General features: G+C 37.9%; 1 protein-coding gene across 2 annotated transcripts in view; it reads left to right on the forward strand.

The window, feature by feature from the left end:
• LOC126162475 (protein brunelleschi) overlaps positions 1–12,098 on the forward strand; it is a 272,584-nt gene extending 260,486 nt beyond the window's left edge. For both annotated transcript variants that reach the window (XM_049919012.1, XM_049919011.1), the window contains exon 23: positions 11,542–12,098. In XM_049919012.1, the coding sequence (XP_049774969.1) occupies positions 11,542–11,736 (195 nt within the window). In that variant the 3' untranslated portion in view covers positions 11,737–12,098. The remainder of the gene's footprint in view (positions 1–11,541) is intronic.
• Positions 12,099–19,378: the final 7,280 nt, after the last annotated feature.

Genomic DNA, 19,378 nt, shown 5'->3' on the forward strand with positions numbered 1-19,378 from the left:
CAGGTTCACCTTGGATGCCTGCAAAGGCAGCATCCCTAAGCTTAAGGAAACAAATTGGTGTAGCAAGCCTACAGAATCTTTTATGTCCAGAAGTTTGACTGTGAATTCATCTAAGTATGTTTGTTGGGTTGTGTGCTGAGAAATCTGCAATTCTGCAGATTTATCATGCATTTGTTATAGTTCCATAGGATGGGATATGCCTGCATTGGAAGAGCTACAACATATATTTTGCAAGTGTACTTCTTTGCTGTATACAGATGCATGGTTCACGCTGGTGGGGGGCAGACGCTGGTGTGTGACGAATGAAACAAAGTTTATAGCAGAGTAACAGCTGTGATGCTGATGTGGCACCCATTCCCACTGGCACGTTTCTTTACAGATGACCTCAAAGCCATGGGGCAGGTGGGGGGGGGGGGGGGGGGTGAATGGTGGTGGGGAGCTGACTGCCATGACATCTTTTTCTATCACAAAGTAAGTCTGTGCTGCATCAGCAGTTTCATAGGCTTGAGCTATTCACATAACTTCCATTAGGGATGGATCAGATTTCCTCAGTGCATGGCTCGCGTCTTCTGCAAGACACACGATAATTTCACTGATTAAAGTGTTCACATAATTCTGCCTGCACAAACATTGCAATTCCTATGTAATATCTGTAGTTTGGTAGTCCAGTCTGCATGTGATTGATTGGGGCTCTTTTCTTGTCATTAAAATTCTAATCTGGAGATATGATGTGACTCTTCACTGAAAAATGTTCTTACAACAGATAAAACTAAAATTCTGATGGCTTCATTAACACCTCTAGTTTTTGTACTAGATGAAGTAGTTTGGGATGTCGTGACAAGATCATGACCTTTTTTCTTTCCATGACAGGAATTATCAACATAAAAAATATATAACTGCAATTGTTGGTGGTCAGTATTCCATTACTTATGTTTTTTCATTAAATGGCGGAGAAGCTATAGAAATGGGCACACGGGAGACATTCCTGCTACAATTGTTAACATTTCTACTACCGAATGGTGGACTCCATTTGGTTCCCAAGTTGTGCAGCGACCATAAACCATAAAATTACCAAATAAGCAGCAACCTGTCACAAAATCATGTTTTCTTTATTTACTTTTGCAAATCAATTTCAACTGATTAACAGCCATCACCGGTGCTACAAATACAGGAATAAAAATAAAAATAATTAATAACAGTGACCAAATGGAAAAAATTTACATAAAGCAACGTAAAACCAATTAAATGTATATATTATGCTCAAATACAACTTTTTCCGGTTCAACGACGAAATTTATGTGCAAAAAGACTGTCTTAGTATGGGAAAAGCAATTTCTGTTTTTTTAGCTGACGTGTTCATCAATCACCTTGAAACCAGATGGTTTCATGAGAATGTTGAGTTGGCGAAGAAAATTGTCTTTTACGTTAGGTACGTTGATGATACATTATTACTTGTGAATGGCGATGATAATGACATTAACGAAATTGCATCCTCATTTAACGCTTTACATGCTAAAATAAAGTTCACATATGAACTTGAAACGAATGGGGTTATTAGTTTTTTGGATCTATACATAAGGAATAGTGAGGGATGGCTTCATTTTGGCATATTTCGAAAAAAGACATATACTGACTGTATCGTAAACTATCATTCAGCCCACCCTAGTCAGCATAAAATGACATTTTTCAGATATGCATTTAATCATGTTTTCTGTACCCCACTTTCTGAAGAGGATGGTAAAACTGAGTTAGATATTATTTATTCCATAGCTAAATCTAATAATTATGCGCTACTCTTTGTTCAAAAAATTTATGAAAAATTTGCCAATAAACATAAAGACATGGGAGCAAATGAAGTAATTGTAGGGAAAAATGAAGCAATGAAATATATTTCTTTACCATGCTATGAGATAGAGCCAACAGCTCTATTTGTTAACATCGAGTATAGATTTAAGTGTCAGGAAGTCATTTCTGAAAGTATTTGTATGGAGTGTAGCCACGTATGGAAGTGAAACATGGACGGTAAATAGTTTGGACAAGAAGAGAATAGAAGCTTTTGAAATGTGGTGCTACAAAAGAATGCTGAAGATTAGATGGGTAGATCACATAACTAATGAGGAAGTATTGAATAGGATTGGGGAGAAGAGAAGTTTGTGGCACAACTTGACCAGAAGAAGGGATCGGTTGGTAGGACTTGTTCTGAGGCATCAAGGGATCACCAATTTAGTATTGGAAGGCAGCGTGGAGGGTAAAAATCGTAGGGGGAGACCAAGAGATGAATACACTAAGCAGATTCAGAAGGATGTAGGTTGCAGTAGGTACTGGGAGATGAAGAAGCTTGCACAGGATAGAGTACCATGGAGAGCTGCATCAAACCAGTCTCAGGACTGAAGACAACAACAACAACAACCATGCTATGGGGCAGTTAGTCTTAAAGTTGCAGCTGTTTTTAGGAAACTCAAGGTTAAGATTGCTTTTTCAACTAAGAATAATTTGGGACAAATTTTAGATCATGGTGTAGATAAAGTAAAAGTTTTACACCAGTCAGGAGTTTACAAAATACTTTGTCCAAGCTGTAAAGCATGTTACGTAGGTCAGACTAGATGATAAATTGAAACTAGATTTGCTGAACATGTTGCCGTTGACAGAAAGGACACGGCTGATAGGTTGAATTTTGCAGCCCACATTATAAATAGTGGACATGAACTTCCTTGAATTGAGACACATGTGAGGTTAATACATAGAGCAGAAAATGGAAATTATCTTGATTTGCTAGAGGATATGGAGATCTTTGTCATTATGGATCAGCTAGTGTGTGCCTTCTCAGTGAGCAGGTGAATGAGGGGGTAGTTCATTTTTGGGAGCTTTTCACCAAGCATTTGCTTGATAGGAATGGAAATGATAGGACAAGGAAAAATGAGAGGGGGGTGGAGGAGGGAAGAGCAAAAGGGGGGGGGGGGGGATAAATAGATTGGTGATATGAATTATGTTATTGTGACTAAGTTTGCATTGATGCCCTTTTATTGGGCTTTCGCCATCTTTGTTGGCTGCACCAACAGGCATATGGTGTGGATTTATGTCTCATCATATACGAGCACACCGTAAGAGCCCCTACGAGTTCTCAATTCGTCCTATCGAACCTGTGTTAATTTTCCCATGTATGAAGTGTGCTAGCACTTTATTTCTGCATTTGGTCTTGTTTCTTTAATATGTTTTTACGTTCGTGTCCGTAATTTTCTTATCTCAACTTAGTTTACTTTACATGTGCATTGAGCAATGTGGCGCCATCTGCTGAAAAAAATCCAATCTTCCTGAATATCATTTACTGTACGCTAGATGGATGCCAACATCGATTTACGTTTTGGCATTATGATTAACTTTTGCTATTTGATAATATGATAAATAATTTTAAAATTTTTAAGAAGTTTTTTAAAATTTTTCCTATTGTGTGCTTCTCACCTATGTTTGTTCCTTTTTTACTAATTTGTACAATCGCTTTTGGCATATATAACTGTCCTATGTGGTTGACACATTTGTCAATATATCCATTTTTGTAAATATTTCAGTATTTTATCAATATATTTTACCTCACTTTGTATGTCATTTTCTTCTCATTTTTATTTTAGCTGTATCTTTTTGCATAGAGGGCGGGTTTGCTTTGCAATGCCCCCTTATGGTTTGTTGTCATAGTCAATTCTCGATGTATCACTTTATGTTTGACCTCTGTTAAAGACAGCGTTACTACTCGGGGCACATATTCGTTGAAAGGTAAATTTGTATGTGCGTTTTTAAATGGTTTAATGTGTCTATATACATTTAATTGGTTTTACGTTGTTTTATGTACATTTATTCATTTGGTCACTGTTATTAATTATTTTTATTTTTGTTCTCGTATTTGTAGCACCGATGATGGCTGTTAATCAGTTGAAATAGATTTGCAAAAGTAAATAAAGAAAACATTATTTTGTGACTGGTTGCTTCTTATTTGGTAACTTCCACTACCTGTAATATAGCTCTTGTTAGCTCCTGATAAACCTGCATGTTTTGTGTGTTGTTGTAAGTATTCCATGCTTGAAAAACCCTCTCTCTCGCATAATTACAAAATTATTCAAGGTCTGATGTGCATGCATCACAGGTCTATAGTCCGTGAGACAAGTGATTGGTACTGACAGTTCCGGCGGGCAGACGGCGCTGTTGCCGAACGTGGCTCACAGCACGCGGTGCCCTGTCTGCTACACGCATTCTCTAGCAGCAGAAATAAAAGCGAGACAAAATACAAGTCGTATTGGTACGCGTGAATTTATTTAAAGTTGATGCTTGAAATATATTAACTCAAAAACTGATAAGAGCTATTTAGTACAAGTATCTAAGATGCTGAAACATAATAAAGTTATTTGTTAAACTTCACAACTGAAATGAAAACTATTTTCGCAAGTTGTTGAACATTAGCAGTTTTGGTTTCCATTGTTAAGTATTAGCATTATTAATTTGTTCTACTACAAGCTACAGAATAATTGGTCAGTGTATTAAGAGTTATAATCTGAAGAAAGTACACACAATATGATGATCTGGTTGTAGATCGATAGCAAACTCCCTCCTTACATTCCTGAATACGTTGTAGTTACTGTAATGGAAAAACACCACTCACATCACTGTCAGAATCTGATTTGACATTGTCTTCCTCAGCACTACTCGAACTATCACTGCTCTCTCCCAGTTGTATAATTAAATTTTCGATGCATTCTTCCACAACCCCTTCGGTTTTGGCCACCTCTCTGATGGCACTTGCAGTGCTGTTTACAATTTTAGCCCACGTCTCGCTTGTCACTTTATTGATAGCTGCTGGAAGGAGAGTTTCCACTTCAGAGATCGTGAATTTTTTATTGTTTGCAGCAATGTAATTTTTTATTTGCGCCCACACTCCTTCAGTTGCATTGAAGTGGCAGTAGTATGGAGGAAGCCGAACGATTTCATGCCCTTGCCTTTTAGCAATCTCGTCAATTACATATGTTGGAAATTGGGGTTTCTTTTGTGCCACAATTTCGAGCAGTTCCGCCTTCCTTAAATCTTCTCTGAAATCTACTTTTTGCCGTTTCAACCACTGAATGATATCGTCTTTTTTTGTTGCCAAGGTTGGTGCCTTATCGTGAACAATGGAATGATAAGGCGCATTGTCCATAACAATCACTGATGTACTTGTCAGATTCGTCATAAGCGATGTCTCGAACCATTCTTGAAATACTACACTGTTCATTTCTTGATGGTAATCTCCCGTCTTTTTTGACCGAAACATTTTTAAGCAGTTTGGCACAAAACCTTTCAATGTTCCTGCATGTAAGACAATAATACGCCCTCCTTTGCCAACAGGCACTGCCATTGTCCCCTCGGGCATTCCATCATTCCAGCCTCTACGTAAAGAATGGCTGGCATTGACCCAAGTTTCATCTAACCACACTATACTTTCGAATTCCACACCCATGATCCTGCGCAGAAATCTGCACTGCCATGCAACTACATCTGTCCTTTCCATTAATATTTTGCGTCCGTTAAACAGTGAATAGCTGAAGCCTATGTCTTTCAACACTGTACGCAATGAAAATTTGCTCCCTTTAAAAAGATCGTCTTTCTGAAGCGACACCAGTAATTTAGATAGAGTGGGGTGTTCCCTTCTCTTATAATAGCTGTATATATGACGACGAATAGCGTCTTTCTGAAAATCGTTCAAAGCTGTCACCTGCTTATTTCTCGGTCGCTTCTTTCCTGATGTGTGCAGCTTTGTTGTGCCACTCTCGTCACAATCTACACTATACTGTTCTTTCCCTATCTTTACAACAGTGTTCTTACTTATTTTCAATGCTGCTGCAGTTCTCTTCACAACCTGAACAACAGGAATTAAGGGCCCACCTTTGTCCTTTTCTTTCTCAAAGTAATCCCTCACAGAGCACACGAATTCACGGGCCTGGGTGTGTAGTGCACTTTTCTTCCTCCGTTTCACTTCTTGTGTTGGGCTGATACTTCCCGCCACACTAGACATTGTTTACAACGAAACATAAACAAAGAAACACTAAAAACAACAAAAACGAAATAAACTGCGAATTCAACTTCAGACAAACGATGAACGACCGCACCGCCTGCACGCGAGACACTGGTAAGTTTCATAAGTGTGCGTGACCGGGTTTCAGAGCGGCAACGTGGCCCTTGCTACCCGGTCAAATTCAGGCCGTCATTGGCTGCCTGCCTGTGGTCGCTAGGCAACGGAAAGATGCTACCGAGCTGTCAATACCAAAGACTCGTCTCCCAGACTATAGAGTCATTCCCACTTTTTGAAAAGGTGACCTACACACACTACCCATGCAATTTATTTGTAATAGATGGAAGTCTGACATTGCTTGGACTGGATTCTGGTTGGGAATATGGACTTAAGATGACTTATATGATTCATAGTTGCATCTTGTACATGTACTTGTATGCCTCATTGTGAACAGAGACCATCAGAATAACACAATAACCAAATCAATTACAGTCGCAGCACACACACTACGGTTCACATCAACATGCATAGAGAAGAGATGCAGGGTGACAATTATTAAACTACACGCATAAAAGAAAGTTTTGCATCACCCCAGTTCCCAGAACTCCTGAAGATAGACGTTGGCTGTGGATATTGTATCACAGACACAGTCCCTTTCACTGTTCAGAGATGTCACTAACCTGTGTAAAGATGTAAACAGCCATGCATGAATGGTGCCTATTAGATGGAGGGGGTCCAACAGCCGATCAGTTCCAGTCAGTCCACCAAGAAGGAGATACACGGCTCGTGTTGTCTGTAGTTCAATCATGCCTATATCGTCAATTTGATCGTGTCCGCATTGTTACTGTTACAGGAAGGTCTCTCGACAAGGGAAGTGTCGAGGCGTCTCGAAGTGATCAAAGTGATGCTGTTAATTGGTTTCAAAGCACAACATGGTGATTATATTCCAGATGGTATTGTTCTAGGTCTTACGAGGGTCTGATATTCCTCATGGGCAGTGTTATGCCACATTTGTGACCAGTTCATGCTCATATTGAAATCAACTGCAGAAAATCTGCTGGTATGATAGGTGACTGCCTGGATTTTAGTTGGCTCATTCTAAGTGCAGACTGGAGAATTTTAATTCTGTGAGAAAAGCATTCTGCCTTTTAATATCTTATGGCACAGTGTCATTTAGAGAGGGTAATCAGTTAAGAGGGGTAGATCTGATGCAAGCTGTTATTGTCCTCATTGCTGCATTTAGCTGAACATCGATTTTTCTCACATGTTAATGATTGAGCTACACTGGAGCTCAGTATTCAGCAACAGAACAGATGAGTCCTTAGGAAAAACATTGTGGTGTTGTAGCTCTTGCGCCCAATGAGGTGCCCCTCAGTTTGTATTTCTTGCTATTGTACTATCTCAGTTTTGACTGTTGAATGCAATGTTTAGCTTTATATTGGCCATTCTATTTTGAAGATGAAAGCAGCTAACTTCAGTCTTCATTGGGCTTGTTGTTAATCTCCACTTTTTTAATTATTCATATATTGTACTTAAGTCTGCAGAGGTATCTTATGTGTAACCCTTTGACGGCTGCAGGCGCACCATCTGCTTGGCGTACTGAGGCGTAATCTGGCTACCTGCGCTGCTTGCTTGTCCCTTGGAGCTGCCGCCAGCACCAGAGCGGCCCCGCGCTGCCCAACCCGCCCTATGCTGAATACTTCTGGGCTGATTATGACTCACGCAAAGCCAGCATGAATTTTTGGCGACTTTGAGCTGTAATATCTTGGGCAGCAGTTTTTGAAAAGAAATCAAATGTAGCCATCATGTACAACTCCTTGCGTTCTCTTAAGAATAATAATGAAAAATTTATGAGCCATATTGAGCCAGAAAACTGTAAGTAAAATTGGCCAAAAAAATAGGCGCCTGAAAAAATTTCAAAGTTTGGCTTCTTGCATCTCCTGCACTAATACCATGACGAACTTGAAACATGACATATAGTAACCTAACAACACAATTCCCTTAAATATAAAGTTTCATTTCTGTAGCACTTTCCAGTACTGAATGAATTAATTGCAAAATTGAAGATTTTGTAATAACGTCAAAATTGAGGTATTTTCGTTCTGATTTTGCTGAAAAACTATGCTCTGTAAAACATTTCAAGCTGTATAATTGGAACAGAAGTCAGGCACAAAAATCAGGGCCAAAAACAATGTCAGCTTCAGATTTGTGTATCTAGTAGAGTGAACACATGATGAAAATGAAATTTAGAGTGCAGTATGTTGAGAGCACAATGATATGGAATAAAAATTTTTGTTCCCTTACTATTTTCCAATATTCTACAAATTAGTCGAAAAGATGTTTATATTTATGAAAAGATGAAAACAGGGTATATTCGATACTTCTTTTACAAATATCGTTTTCTATTAATGCTTCAAAGCCAGACTCATTCGAACAACCAATTTTAAGCCCTTCACCCTCTCCAGAACAGTGAGTTTAATTTCTGATAACGGCTAACAAGAGAGGCAAAGTAGCAAAAATGAAATCGGTTATGGAAAACAGGTTTTATACAAGTAGACCGAATGTGATCTACATTTGTACTACTAAGGATAATGGATTATAACTGTCCATGTTACATGTTAATAATATAAATGTATCATACATAGATTAATATATAGGTTTTGTTACATTGGTGCAATGTATGCAGCATAATTACATTTGCCACAGCACAGATATTGCGCCATCTCGATCACCAAGTCCATTCATTTGCAAGTAAACTTCTATATATGAAGAATTCAGGCATTGTTTGAATAATTTCACACCTGTTGCATATATTTTCCATCCTTCTTTTCCATCCAGGCTCTGGACCGGCACTGGCAAAGTCAAAAATAGATTTACCCTCTTTTTTCCCCCATTCAGAAGTGTCAATCAATTTTCTCCGATTTAGTTCTCAATCATTAGTAATGCTTCTTTGTATTTGCATTGGTATTTAGTTTCCTGGCACACTTCCTGTTTCGAGCAAATGACGCATCTGCGAATGTTCACTCACAATAACAGCCGGAAAATGTCTACCTATGAATCGCAGAGAATTCTCGTCATCGTAGCTCCTTCCCCTACCAGCTTTTTTTCATTCTATAGCATATTTTTCTACAATCTCCCTTACAAGAGAAAGGTAAAACTCTGCGAGTGCCTTTTTTCGCCATGTTACTGACTGTTGGAGAGCACAAATGTAGAAATGCACAAATCCAGAATGTGAAAAAAATATTTCTTGTACCATTTCATAGTTTCATGTACTTATTCCACTGAGCTCAGTCACATGTCACAATGGTCAACTGCAAACATACTCGAATTGTAATCTACAGTACATTGCGGTGTCTCTATTTTTTTGACAGTATTTCTGTCCGTCTTCTCTATTTTAACCATTTGTGTTGTGTGACATGTGGTTAACATGCACACGTCTCTCTTATCACACCACTTGGTAGCAAGGATCTTGTCAGTGGACTTAAACTCAGTTTCTTCTCATTTTAATATCTTCTGCAATTTTGGCATGTTGCGCATATTCTTACGAACAGTGCGACGTGCGGCTGTTCTGTGGTGTGAATCCAGATAAACAGATCCAACTGGAGTACCAATTATCGACATATAGAATATGACCCCATAAGAGTTGCCACCAAGTCGCCACTTTTCCCTAAATTGTGGAACCCCATTTTTGTTGTTGCGCCTGTATGTACAATAAAATCGAAACTATACCCACTCTGACAGTCACACAGTACAAATGTCTTTATTCCAAATCTACTTCACTTGGTTGGAATAAATTGCTTGATAGATAATAGCCCATTGAATAGTAAGAGACTTTCATCTAAATAAAGCTTTGATGTGGACTAAATGAATTACGAAACCTCTTAAGAATCTTGTCAACAATGGTCCTAATTTTAAATAGACTTCACCTCCAGTACTCGCAGAGTTATCACTGAAGTGTAACATTCTCAGAAGTAGACAAAAATAGTCTCGGAACATAATTTCACTGAAAACTGGCGTGTTCAGCTCTGGAGGAATGTTTAGAAGTGTATCTCTGGAGGAATAATCACTTAATTTTAACTTCTTAACTTGGGCCATTAGCAGGCAAATAGCAACAAAGCAATACATTTCCTCAAATCCTGTGTCTTTTCACTTTGACAGTCAAGAATTCATTGATTCTGTAGTATTTTGTCTGGTGTAAACAAAGCAATACATTTCCTCAAATCCTGTGTCTTTCCACTTTGACAGTCAAGAATTCATTGATTCTGTAGTATTTTGTCTGGTGTAAACGTAGAAATGATTTGTTTCATCTACAATAAATTGCAACAGTTCTTCAGACATAAATATCACAAAAAATGAAAGAATGCTTGGGTCAGTATCTAGCTGACATTTGTGTCCAGAACTCGAGTCATCAAAGTAATGGCTTAACGGTTGCAAATCGGTTTCTTTCCGGTCAAATGTGTCACTTAAGCATGCTCTTTTCTGAAGCATTTCTCTGTCACTTTCTGTTTCCTCGGATTCAGAGGAACTGCTGACTGTAATTCTTGCTCTCGCCTCTGATGTAAAGGCCTGAGGACTACAGCTTCGAGATTCTGTTGAAGGCTCATCACTGATATATGTGCGACCACGATGATGTTAGAAAACAAGAAAACTGACGAAAACACGGGAAGTGAAGTCAAATTCTACAAAGAGGGAACACAGCAACAAACATTTATGCACACTCATATTATACAGTCAGAACACTCAACAGCTACTGGAAGAGCAAGACAGAAAGACAGCTCTGCGTGTTTACACACCTGTCGTGCTGAGGTAGCTGTGACTAGCATGCCTAAACTCGTCGCTAAAGGTGGAAAGGCCGGTGGCACAGCACGCGTCAACACATCTGTAGCGCTACAGGGAAGACCCAAGGGCCCCACTTAAAACACGTCGGGCACAGCAGAAGTACGGCGAGGCGTGACGAGTTAACACGTCCACAGCAGTCAGTGGGTTCAGCTCAGAATATGTGCTAAGATTCTACAACAAATGGATGTCAAAGATATTGGATGCCAGTTTTGTGGATCACTTCTGCTAACATTTTGGAACAGGTGTGACCTGTGACACAGGAATTAAATTGGGACAATATTCCTGGGTTTTCCTTTGTAAAGGAATATTTGAAAACTAAGTTAAGCATTTCTGCTTTTGCTTTGCTACTCTGTTTTAGTTCTTGTCTCATCCATGAGAGACTCAACACTAACTTTGGTGCCACTAACAGTATTTACATATGATCAGAGTTTCTTTGGGTTTTGTGAAAATTCTTTTGACAATATTCTGCTATGATAGTCATTGAAGGCTTCGTGCATTGCTGTCTTGACAGCCAAATGTGTTTTATTCAATATCTTTCTACCTACAGCCTTATGCTGTGTTTTTACCTATTATGCAATAGCCCATGCTCAACATCAGTACTATTTATTGTGTCGGGTTATGAATGATTCATAATAAGGTACATTAATTTTCATAATTTTCTTCCTTTTCAGCTGGTAGAACAAGGTAATGCATACCACGAATGCAGTGTCATTTTCTTCACACCAGGTCAGTACAAAATTGATATTCAATGTCTATCACAAGATAATGATGAAAATTTGCAAGACAAAAATTTAGCCTTCAGTGACGTAGGACACACATGGAAATACATACCACCTGTTACAATTACAGTTGTTGATGCAGAATAAATGGGTTTATAAATTCATTCAATTTTAATGGTTTCAGCTGTTTCAGCTGAAAGGACAGCTACAATATTTACTCACTTAAGTTGAGCAGGTAGTACCCTTACATTACTTTCTGGTGCTGTGACAATATATAGGAAACTAAAAGTTCAGTTTAGTTACATGTTGTAAATACATTATTTGTGCCATAAATGTATAAAGCAGATAATAAGAAACAAAACAGTACATATGTAAATAAAAGCAGTTCTAGTTTATTGTAAACTTATTGTACATTTGCGATGAAGTTAGTTTACAGCTGTTAACAAAACTGTATCAGATGTGTAAACACTATACTGATGTCAGTGGTCAAAGTAAATAATTTTTATAGAGATTTTTTCAGTATTTGAATTCTTTTTTATCCTAAATATTTAATATCTTTTCAGGAGCTCATTCCTTGTATCAAAGTGTGTAATCTACTGACCTCCATATGTTCATGTTAAACAAAAATAAACCCCTTGAAATAAATTCTGCATTTGTCATCATTTGTTTCATTTTTATTACAAATTATCAATCACATTCTAAATGATAGAAAAATTATCATTTTCTTATGTCTTTGTATTACAAATTTGTGTATTATACATAATATTTGTTGCATTCTTATAAACAAATGAAAAAAAGCAATATTAGTCTCTGTAATTTACTGTCTTTCCCAACATATTCTTCCTATATACTAATTTTGCAGCACTGAGATGTCACGTTTGAATTTTGACATGGATGTTAACTGAAATTTTCTGGGTCACAAGTTTGAGATTGGGTAAAGTACACAGAGATTACAAGGACACCGTTTTGACATAAAATCTCTTTTAAAGGAGTGAAAGAATTAGTTCTTGCATTAACTTATTAATGGCAAGAAATTACCCTTTTGCCCATTTATTATATGATAATTTTAGTAATCAGTAGAAATAAACTTGCCATGAAACCTCCAGTTCAATTGTGTTGTGATAAATAGTCAGCGCTACATAAGGACATGAACTGCCACATTGTTAACATAACTTTAACAAGACTGAAACAATATATATGACAGAATATGTGTTGTCCTGGCCATTTGTAAGAGAAATGTTGCTGTTACTGTTTAAATTGGTGTATTCTTTACCAGTGCTAGATACACAAATACTTAAATGATAATGAATAAGATCTGCAAATATTGTATGGGCTATTGTTGACATCTATAACTTGTGTAACTCCAAAATTTATTTACATTACACTTTCATTCATCCGAGTAGACTTATTCGTAATAACAAAAACAGATGTTTAGTAGTGAGGGACACACATTACACAGAGCTAATTTGCTGTCCTGACAATGTGCAACTAGTTACTGCATTGTTGTGCATTTCTCCTCCAGTTAACTTTGACCCCAAGCTAACTTACGTCTTTCGGCACCTACACCTTTTGGGATGTGTAAAGCTGGTGTATTTCCTCAGGCCTTTCCACCATCATAGCTTTGTCTTGGAGATGGTCTGGGATGTGAACCACGACTTTCGACTGTTAGTCTTTCCCCATTTACGCTGTGGACAATTTTAGGTTTGTCATGTTATTTCTTCAATCTTTCAATCTCATGTTTTGTGCAGCCATCAGTACCTTCATTGGACTGAAATCCTACTTAGAAATTTGTCGTAAAAAGCTTTACAGTTTCTCAGCATCTTTGTGTGTGACACTCAGTCTCAGTTACATATAGCACCACTGGAACTACTATTCCTGTATTATGCATCTTGATTTTAGTTTTACTGAAAGTCATAGATTATTATGTATTGTACTAACCTTTTCTAACTGAAGTATTTACTGCCTTATTAATCCAGTGTTTTATATCCAGTTTGAAATTTGTACCATTCAGGAACTGATTGATTGAGAACCACAGTGTCTTATAATAGCATTCCTCTGACTTTTGAACTGACTTACTCGGCTAGTTACAAGGGGACCTGCAGTTTAACCTGGAATTTGAACCACAATGCGACTTGTAATTTTTCACTTCAGCATATATTGCCAGTGCTGAAAGAAGTGACAAGTGACCGATAAATAAAAATCCTGTGATTGACCAGTGATCAACTACTCTTTCCTTTTTATATATGAAGATAAAATAAGTGTTTCTTCTGAATCAAAATAAAGTTGTGCATCTTCATTTGCCAGTTTTTCCTAAAATTATTAATCAAAAACCTGAAGTCCTTCAAGAAAGCTTAAAACTGAAATTTCTCTCAAAACTTAAACTTCTTTAATGAAAGGAAAAAAATTTCTTGTGTCTTGACAGAAACATGGGAAGTGAAATTAAACCACTGATGAGGATGGAAACTAAAAATTGTTACTTTGTGCTTTATATCTGTGCAACTAATTAACCTAAAGCATGTAGTTTGATTTTTAATCATCTTTCTGAGTTCTGTTTCCTTTTGAAATGCATTAAAATTTTCTTACTTGTGATATTCATTTGGTGTTCATATGAGGGACAATACTCATAGTTTTGCTGAGGCCTTCACGTCTGCCATAGTGGGCTTGCAGCCCACTAATACCCTATATTATGGAAATGGAAGGGGATGTAGATGAAGATGAAATGGGAGATAAGATACTGCGTGAAGAGTTTGACAGAGCACTGAAAGAGCTGAGTCAAAACAAGGCCCCGGGAGTAGATAACATTCCATTAGAACTACTGATGGCCTCGGGAGAGCCAGTCATGACAAAACTCTACCATCTGGTGAGCACGATGTATGAGACAGGCGAAATACCCTCAGACTTCAAGAAGATTATAATAATTCCAATCCCAAAGAAAGCAGGTGTTGACAGATGTGAAAATTACCGAACTATCAGTTTAATAAGTCACGGCTGCAAAATACTAACGCGAATACTTTACAGACGAATGGAAAAACTGGTAGAAGCCGACCTCGGGGAAGATCAGTTTGGATTCCGTAGAAATGTTGGAACACGTGAGGCAATACTGACCTTACGACTTATCTTGGAAGAAAGATTAAGAAAAGGCAAACCTACGTTTCTAGCATTTGTAGACTTAGAGAAAGCTTTTGACAATGTTGACTGGAATACTCTCTTTCAAATTCTGAAGGTGGCAGGGGTAAAATACAGGGAGCGAAAGGCTATTTACAATTTGTACAGAAACCAGATGGCAGTTATAAGAGTCGAGGGGCATGAAAGGGAAGCAGTGGTTGGGAAAGGAGTGAGACAGGGTTGTAGCCTCTCCCCGATGTTATTCAATCTGTATATTGAGCAAGCAGTAAAGGAAACAAAAGAAAAATTCGGAGTAGGTATTAAAATTCATGGAGAAGAAGTAAAAACTTTGAGGTTCGCCGATGACATTGTAATTCTGTCAGAGACAGCAAAGGACTTGGAAGAGCAGTTGAACGGAATGGACAGTGTCTTGAAAGGAGGATATAAGATGAACATCAACAAAAGCAAAATGAGGATAATGGAATGTAGTCAAATTAATTCTGGTGATGCTGAGGGAATTAGATTAGGAAATGAGACACGTAAAGTAGTAAAGGAGTTTTGCTATTTAGGGAGTAAAATAACCGATGATGGTCGAAGTAGAGAGGATATAAAATGTAGACTGGCAATGGCAAGGAAAGCGTTTCTCAAGAAGAGAAATTTGTTAACATCGAATATAGATTTAGGTGTCAGGAAGTCGTTTCTGAAAGTATTTGTATGGAGTGTAGCCATGTATGGAAGTGAGACATGGACGATAACTAGTTTGGACAAGAAGAGAATAGAAGCTTTCGAAATGTGGTGCTACAGAAGAATGCTGAAGATAAGGTGGGTAGATCACGTAACTAATGAGGAGGTATTGAATAGGATTGGGGAGAAGAGAAGTTTGTGGCACAACTTGACTGGAAGAAGGGATCGGTTGGTAGGACATGTTCTGAGGCATCGAGGGATCACAAATTTAGCATTGGAGGGCAGCGTGGAGGGTAAAAATCGTAGAGGGAGACCAAGAGATCAATACACTAAGCAGATTCAGAAGGATGTAGGTTGCAGTAGGTACTGGGAGATGAAGAAGCTTGCACAGGATAGGGTAGCATGGAGAGCTGCATCAAACCAGTCTCAGGACTGAAGACCACAACAACAACAACTTCACTCTTATCGCTTATGCTCTACTTATTACTGGCACATCTATTCTTTGTTTCCCAGCAAAAATTCTGCTACTACGTACTTGTTATCTTAAACCTTTCTTTTGGAAGATGAGATTTAGAAGATTCCCAAATCGTGCTACATGATCTTTCAGTTCGTATTTGTTCTAAATATATATATATATATATATTTGGAATTCCAACAGGTTGTTATATCTCCTTTCTCCTTGATGATATAATTGATGTAACTCCCTTAAAGACTCAAAGTTCTGTTGGTTTTCATATTTAGATGTGCTACCATAACAATTAGGAGATTTCTATGTATTTACTATCAGTTCCTTTAATTAAAGCTATTTTTCTTCAGATACCTTTAGAGATTAAGTTTTCTTCAGATACCTTTAGAGATTAATAGACAGCCACCACATATGAATCTACGTGATAACATGTTTACAAGTAAACATTTTGGACAAAACTTAATTGGTTTAAGCAACACAAACTTAAGTCTGTCATTTGTACTTACAACATTCTTCACCACTCTGTACAAGAATTCCTTTATTTCACTTGTCAATATATTTCTGCATAGATTTCTCCAGACTGTCTTCTAATTTTTGTCTTAATACTTGTGTTGTGTTTCATATTTTGAATCATCCCATCTGTGACTGAGTGCTTATTTGCAACTAATTGGTTTTTTTGCTGTATTCTAATGTAGCTTAGTTCAGTGTAAAATTGCCTTACACGTTTTAATTTAGGGCTCATTGGTGCAGCATTAGCCAGTGGATCAAGGCACTTAGCTTCTGTTTTTTTTTCAGTATGGGTGCAGGGACTGTGTCTCAGTATTTTTGACACACTCTAATCACCTCTTTATATGCAAGGCTGTAGTATTTTCTGAATGTCTATCAGACCTAGGCCGCCGCCTCCCATCTTTAGTGTAAAGTAATGGATGTGAGTGGGAGCATGTGCCTATGTCATATCTGTGTACTTTAGTTATTAATTTCACCATTACTTTAGGGATTGAAAAGCTTTACCCAAAAAAAGAACTTTTTCCAAAATATAATGTCAACATATTCAACTTCCTATAATACATTTACCTCTCTGAATCTATTTTACCTTCTTGCACATCTAATATTACTTAACTATTGCATTCCAAATTGATAGTTCCTCCACTCCTATCTGCTGTCAATTTGTGTGGTCTTTTTTTCACATTCAAAACCTTGACTTCCATCATCTGTAACCCAGGAAAACTACACTCACAAGTTAGTGGCAGCTGAGAGAGCTAGACCAAGGTTTATTTAAGAGGTGTTACTCCTCTTATCACTCACCCATTTGAATAAGACCAAGATGGCAGAAAGGGGACAAGAAAAAGCCAACAAATGAAGAACATGACTTCCATGCAAGCTTTTTGAGAAACCCGGGTGTAGTATGGTTATACCAAAAGCAACTTGATGAGCTACTGGAAAACCACCTGTAAAAGTAAGTAATACCACTTAGGAACATTGAATGTAAGATCCATGTATCAAGGAAAATAGGAACTATTCAAAAGAGAACTGGAGAGAATTGGCATCAACATATTGAAAATAAGTGAAACGAGGTGGACTGGCATTTGAGAATTTGCTTCTTTTGGCTGTACAGTATATTCTGGATAAGAGACAACAGAAGTAATGGAGCAGCTTTCATAGTTAGTAACATAGTAAGAATGATGTCCACCAGATTTTAAATGGAAATTGAAGGTCCTTATGAGACTGTTTGGGCAAGACCTCGTATTAAGGGTGGGTGTAAAATGGTAACTGGATCCTTCTCTTGTCCACCAGATTCACCTACTGGTGTAACCAAAAACTTTAGAGAAGACCTCAGGTCACTTGTAAATAAGTTCCCCAGTCATAGTGTAATCGCTGGTGGAGACTTTAACGATTCAACAATCAACTGGGAAAATTCAATTTTGTTAGAGGTAGGTACGACATTACTAACTCCCTTCTCTAGAAACTACATAGAAAAGATAGCTTGAAACCTGACCCATAATGGAAAAGAAAGTTCAGTAAACTAGATAAAAAACCAGTAGTGTCATATCTCATGGCTCATGTTTAAAAGAATAGTTGACCGCCCATTGGATAGGTATGTACCCACTAGAACAGTTCACAATGGGTGGGACATTACGTACACAGTCAGTGTAAAGAAACTTCTAAAGATGTGTAAAACAAAGCATAAGGCTACAGATACAAACACACTGAATGAAATGCGTTTAGCTGTCAAGAGAGCAGTGTGGGACACCTTCAGTGACTACCGTAGTAGAATATTGTCAAATGATCTTTCACAAAACCCAAATAAATACTGATCGTATGTAAAGGCTGTGGCACCAAAGAAAGTGCACAGTCACTCACAAATGAAACAGGAACTGAAATTGAGGGTAGCAAAGTTAAAGCTGAAATCCTTAACTCTGTTTTCAAGTGTTCTTTTAAAAAGGAAAACTCATGGAAATTGCCCCAATTTAATCCTTGTGCCACTGACAAGATTAGTGAAATAAGTGGTAGCATCAGTAGTGTTGAGGAACAACTGAAATCAGCAAAACTGAACAAAGCTCTACGGCCCAGTGGAATCCCTATCAGATTCTCCAGTGAATTTGTGACCGAATTAGCCTGTCTTCTAACTATTATCTATTGTAGATTCCTCAAACAAAAAACAATGCATAGTAGTTGGAAGAAAGCACACATTTACAAGAAGGTTAGTAGAAGTGATCCACAAAATTTGACATTGATTGCTTGTAGACTCTTAGGACATGTTCTGAGCTCAAACAAAATGAGGTATCTCATACAGAATTATTTACTCCATGCCAGCCAGCACAGGTTCTGAAAACATCACTCATGTGAAACTCAACTCTCACTTTTCTCACATGACGTGCTGAAAGCTGTGAATCAAGGTAACCGGGTAGATGCAGTATTTTTTGATTTCTGAAAAGAATTTTACTCTGTTCCTCATCTGCGTTATTTTCAAAAAAATGGTCATGTGGGGTATCGAGGGAAAATTTGTGACTGGATTAAGGATTTTTTGATGGGGAGGACACATCTTGCTGTCATGGATGGAGAGTAATCATCGGATGTAGAAGTAACTTTGGGTGTGCCCCGGCAAAATGTGTTGACACCCTTGCTGTTCATGTTGCATGTTAATGACCTTGCAGACAATACTAGTAGTATTCTCAGACCCTTTGCAGATTACACAGTTGTCTGTAGTGAAGTACTGCCTGAAAGAAACTGAATAAATATAAATATAATAGAGGGAAACATTCCACGTGGGAAAAATATATCTAAAAACAAAGATGATGTGACTTACCAAACGAAAGTGCTGGCAGGTTGATAGACACACAAACATACACACAAAATTCAAGCTTTCGCAACAAACGGTTGCTTCATCAGGAAAGAGGGAAGGAGAGGGAAAGACGAAAGGATGTGGGTTTTAAGGGAGAGGGTAAGGAGTCATTCCAATCCCGGGAGCGGAAAGACTTGCCTTAGAGGGAAAAAGGACAGGTATACACTCGCGCGCGCACACACACACATATC

This window comes from Schistocerca cancellata, chromosome 2 (genome assembly GCF_023864275.1).
Source record: "Schistocerca cancellata isolate TAMUIC-IGC-003103 chromosome 2, iqSchCanc2.1, whole genome shotgun sequence".
Lineage (NCBI taxonomy): Eukaryota > Metazoa > Arthropoda > Insecta > Orthoptera > Acrididae > Schistocerca > Schistocerca cancellata.